Source organism: Centroberyx affinis, unplaced genomic scaffold, assembly GCF_046629955.1.
Source record: "Centroberyx affinis isolate AG114_WGS23_722 - 3 ecotype Tasmania unplaced genomic scaffold, CSIRO-AGI_Caff_v1 ptg004554l_1, whole genome shotgun sequence".
Classification (NCBI taxonomy): domain Eukaryota; kingdom Metazoa; phylum Chordata; class Actinopteri; order Beryciformes; family Berycidae; genus Centroberyx; species Centroberyx affinis.
In genome coordinates, this window is record NW_027282183.1 from 118,932 (window position 1) to 123,866 (window position 4,935).

Here is a 4,935-nt window from a genome sequence, read left to right on the forward strand (position 1 = left end):
GTGCTGTAAATCAAATTGATGTGGAAAAAAAGAAACGGGGTGGAGGAGGATGGGGGGCGCTTTCCGAGTTGGGTTAGTTTCCGAGTTACCACCTGTTGGGTCGCCATGTGTGTTCTTGTAATTTCACAATTTCCGACAGCACTGAAGGCAGCAGGAAGATGCGGAGATAGTCTAGATTTGACGTCATCCGTCTCCACCATGTTGGATCAGGAAGTGGGCAGAGTCGAAGGAGGAATCTCGAGCTGAGTGTAACAGCTGTCTTATTTACTCGATAATTCACCCGTTTTTTTTTTTTAGATTTCCAGCTAACCGTCGGGTTACATGCGCCGTGACTCACCGGCTGTTCGAGGGACGCTCTTTCGTCGGTTTTGATCGCCAGGACAAGTAATGACTTCTGTAATACAGAGAACCTCGGGCCTTGTCCAGCGGCGGACCGAGGCCACTCGCAGCGCCGCCGCCGACAAGGAGAAAGGGTCCGGCGGGGAGGAGGACGAGGTACGTCGCGGGGACGAGGAGGAAGAAGACACGGGGGACTCCAAAGAAACTAGACTCACACTGATGGAGGAAGTGCTGCTCCTGGGCCTAAAGGACCGAGAGGTGAGAACTGTTTTTATTCGTCACTCGGTAACTTTAAGCTTGCCTACAGTTGACGTTAGTTCGTTTGGTTGAGCCAACATCCGTGTTTGCAAACGTCAACAAAGCTAACTTTAATTCACCCATTTACGCGATAGTTCACGTTTGCTGGATTTTAGCTGTCGTTTAGCGCCAAGTTTTCTGACAAAGCTAACGTAAGCTAACGTAAACGTTTGCCAGGTCGCTGATTTTATCATAACTGCGCAGCGCCAATTATTATTGTATCATTTCAGCTGGGTACGTTATTGCTTGCAACTAAATGAGGATGTCAGAAAATCCAAGTGAATCCGATTAGCCAACGACAGCTAAGTCCTTAATGTTAACTTACTGATCCAACGTTAGCTCGTTTTACTGTGTTTTTTTTTTTGTCAACTTGTCACCAGCAGCATGACTCCCCTTCATCCTGGAAGTGTCACACAAAGCAACTCCTACCAACACGTCAGCTAACCAGAAATACACCTTTATTGATTTTTCTCCTCCTCCCAGGGCTACACGTCGTTCTGGAATGACTGTATTTCTTCAGGTCTCCGAGGGTGTATGCTCATCGAGCTGGCCCTGAGAGGACGGCTGCAGCTGGAGGCCGGAGGAATGAGGAGAAAGAGTCTGCTCACGAGGAAGGTGAGGAATCTGGCAGTGCAGGTGTTAAAGTGAAGGAAGAACCCGGAAGGCGTTAGCTTAGCCAGTCCAGCCTGCTGAGGTGTCCTTGAGCAAGACACCAAATCCTTACTAGTGCCATGGTCTGATTTCAAATCCATGTCAAGGGGGAGGGGAGGGGAGGGGAGGGGTAAGCAAAGGGATGAATTGCTTCTTCTCCGGGGATCAATAGAGTATCACAAAAATAGATGCTTACTATTTTCTGAGTGTTTGTGTATGAACCCTAATGTTGTGATTATGCATGCAGCATGCGAGTGAGACTGACTTGAGAGAGACACGCTTATGTTTCCTTGTCTATGTGTGCAGGTGATCTGTAAGTCGGATGCCCCGACAGGAGACATGCTGCTGGATGAGGCTCTGAAGCACATTAAAGAGACCCAGCCTCCAGAGACCGTCCAGAGCTGGATAGAGCTCCTCAGTGGTGAGATAAGCCTGCTGTGTTTGCTAACCAAACCTGCACATATCTAGTCCATTGCGATAATTTACTCATTGTTTCATTTGTTCGACATGTGGGTTGTAAGTTTGCATTTTCATAGTTTGTGCTGGGTCTGCTCTAGTACAGTATCTGATGTGTCAGTATAGTTTGACAAATGTTTTTAACATGATACAATGTATCTCATTTTACGTTCTTCTTTAGGAGAGACATGGAATCCTCTGAAGCTGCACTACCAGCTGAGAAATGTCAGAGAACGTCTAGCCAAGAACCTGGTGGAGAAAGGTGTTCTCACCACAGAGAAACAAAACTTCCTGCTTTTTGACATGACCACGCATCCGCTCACCAACAGCACCATTAAACAGGTAAGTGTACCTTACCTGTTGATCAAAGGGGAAGGAACCACAATTATTATCCTTTTCATTTAGTTCATAGCTGAACATTACTGTTTTTCCACTTTAGTTCTAACATTATGACAAGCATAATCATGCTGCAAACCAGTAATCACTGCTTATCACTCTGCAGGATTAAGATCAAGAGTCTGTCGTCATATTGTAATTATTTTGTAAAGGATAGTGAATATCTTCTGTAGTGAGCTAATATTACTTAGTTAGCTATCTTAACAATGTCGCCTGCCACCTGCAAAATACAGAAAAAATACAGTTTTATCTTGGCGAGAAAACTGTGTGGCAAAAACAAAACATAGGAGAGGAGAAACAGTAACAAGTTGTGCTTGCAGTTTTGCTGGGTGGCATGATTGTCAGAGCTAAACACTTTTAATAATATTTATTAGAACAAAAAAGGAACAATTTTAACAGGTTTCCCCCGCCTTAATTATAATGATTATGTTCCAGAAAAGTTGAAAGCAAATCCCTGCCAGGTAATGTTTCAGTTCCACCCAAAATGTTATTCTTTTTTGGGTTTTGTTTTCATTCTTTGAACTATTTCATTCCCCTGGCTGAATGTCTTTAAGAATGTTCAAATGTAATATTTATTATGTATAGATATGAAATGCATCAATTAAATTTATTGCATGCAGCGACTCGTCAAGAAGGTCCAGGATTCCGTTTTGGAGAAGTGGGTCAACGACCCACACCGCATGGACAAGCGAGTTCTGGCCCTGATCCTTCTGGCCCACTCATCCGACGTCCTTGAGAATGCCTTCGCTCCACTCCAGGATGAGCAGTACGACCTGGGCATGAAGAGAGTCCACACTCTGCTGGAGCTGGAGCCAGAGAAGGAGAGCACAAAGCCCAATTCTAATGAACTGATGTGGGCTGTGGTGGCAGCATTCACTAAATGAGAGCAGCTGATTGGTTGGACTGGAAGATCTGGCTATGGTCTATGTTATTTAATTGGTTGAAAGACTTCACGTAATGAGACAATCTGTTTGGTTGGGGCGTCTGGTTGTACACCTATTCCAGATGACATTTCGGTGGTAGGCCATGTTAACCTGATGAAATCTTACTGGTGGCGGGATTCACCAAGTACCATTTGGTTGGTTGGAAACCTTCACTGAATGACAAATGACTGGCTGCTTTCCCCCAGTGAGGTATATTATCTGCCACTGGGAGACTGGATATACTGATAAACTCTGACACTACGAACAGATGGGCATCTGTTCCTCATGTTAGATGACAGTGAAGGACAATAGAGGTGGAAGCAATGGTCATGATGAATATGAAGATTTTGACTGGGGCCAAGTTTCCCTTCTACACTGAGGAAACACCATCTCTCCTTAATGTACAAGATAGGACCAGAATCAACTCCTGGCCTCTTCTCCATACTCTCTCCCATATGCTTATGCAAGGATAAAGGATATCAAGTTACATAACACTTGATACTCTTAGCGCTCACACAGGTCTCCCGCTTCCACCTATTCATTCCCACTTGTGCTGGGAGCACATGCTAAGGGTCACTGCTAGACTAGACTTTGTGTGAACGTCTCTTATCGAGTCACTGCATCTTCTTTAATTTATCTCCTCTTGTTCCTTCCCCATTGCAATTTGAGGAGGAACGAGAGGATTCAAGTAAAGAATTAAGTTCAGTTCCTACATGATTGAAAGTGGGCAGGGTAATTTGGCCTTAATTGACTGTGGCCTAAATGAAGAACTAAAACTTGAGTCTAACAAAATTGTGGATCTTCTTAGTTTGTTATTTTTGCGAGGGTCCATTCTGTGTTTAATGGAACGTGATTAGTCTTCCATTTCTATTTATGTTGCTAATAGATGCTTGAGTAGCCTGCCATTTATCAACTATTTTGCACAGTCGGTAGCCCAATATTTATGGGGATTTCTTTGGGTTGAATAACCCAGTTGTGAAATGAGATTGAAAAGTTAAGCAACCATGGTATAATTTTAAAATATCATGTGGTTTTGTCTACACCCATTTATCTTTATAGTTACTATAAAATCATTCCACCTGATTCATAGAGAAATCTACTTCTCGTGTTTTCTCAGTGTGAGACATAAATATGTACAAACAATTGACAATGATCTAATCTCTGCTGATGCAAGCCCGGATCACAATGTCAGATTGGATTTTTGTTTGTTAATACAATTGGGCTGGGAAAATTTTGCTAAATGGGCTGGTTTTAGTTCTAGAAAATATGACGTTTCCCCTCACAATATAAACCTCAGTTTGTATGTTGTGTCATATTTAGGTGTTATTTGACCCATGTGGGCATGTTGTATTGACAGTTACTGTAGTTTATTCCATGCAGATTTGGGGAGGGTTACATGGGCCTGAGATGAATCTTTATTCAAGACTGAAAACATCCAAGATGATATAATCCATTCAAGAAAAATTATCCTCAGACATGTCTAAGTCCAGGCCTGGGGAAACTATTGTTCCAATGTAAAATTTCCATTGTAAGAGTTAGTCTTTGGTCTGAATGAATGATCTGTGAATGAAGTGACATCACCTATTGGTTCTTGGCATTGGTTCTTGTAGTTCTGTCCTTTTTTGTACCTTCAAAATGCCTGTGGGTATGAAGAACTGTTCAAAACCGTTTACAGTAAAGAGACCCTGCATGCTATTGGTGGAGGGGTGGGGAACTTGTGGATGTAGCTACAGAGGAAAGACTTGTATGTAATTATTAGTCATTTTATGTGTACGATGAAATGAAATTCAATGAAAGGGATCTTCTCTCCTATCCTCTATAATTCTGTATGCTTTTGTATTACGACACAAAATAAAGTATGGATCCTTTAAGT

At 42.7% G+C, this 4,935-nt stretch overlaps 1 protein-coding gene across 1 annotated transcript; it reads left to right on the top strand.

Moving 5' to 3' along the window:
• The first annotated feature begins 214 nt into the window (after positions 1-214).
• On the top strand, positions 215-4,935 carry LOC139665384 (Golgi phosphoprotein 3-like). The gene is made up of 5 exons (XM_071544389.1): positions 215-597; positions 1,120-1,251; positions 1,594-1,708; positions 1,925-2,085; positions 2,760-4,935. Exons 1-5 carry the CDS (start codon positions 388-390, stop codon positions 3,021-3,023), a joined length of 882 nt encoding a protein of 293 aa, XP_071400490.1. The 5' UTR covers positions 215-387; the 3' UTR covers positions 3,024-4,935.

Coding starts and splice junctions, on each gene's coding strand:
- LOC139665384 (XM_071544389.1), top strand. CDS start 388: ATGACTTCTGTAATACAGAGAACCTCGGGCCTTGTCCAGCGGCGGACC. Junction 598..1,119: donor TGGGCCTAAAGGACCGAGAG/GTGAGAACTGTT, acceptor TCCTCCTCCCAG/GGCTACACGTCGTTCTGGAA. Junction 1,252..1,593: donor AGAGTCTGCTCACGAGGAAG/GTGAGGAATCTG, acceptor CTATGTGTGCAG/GTGATCTGTAAGTCGGATGC.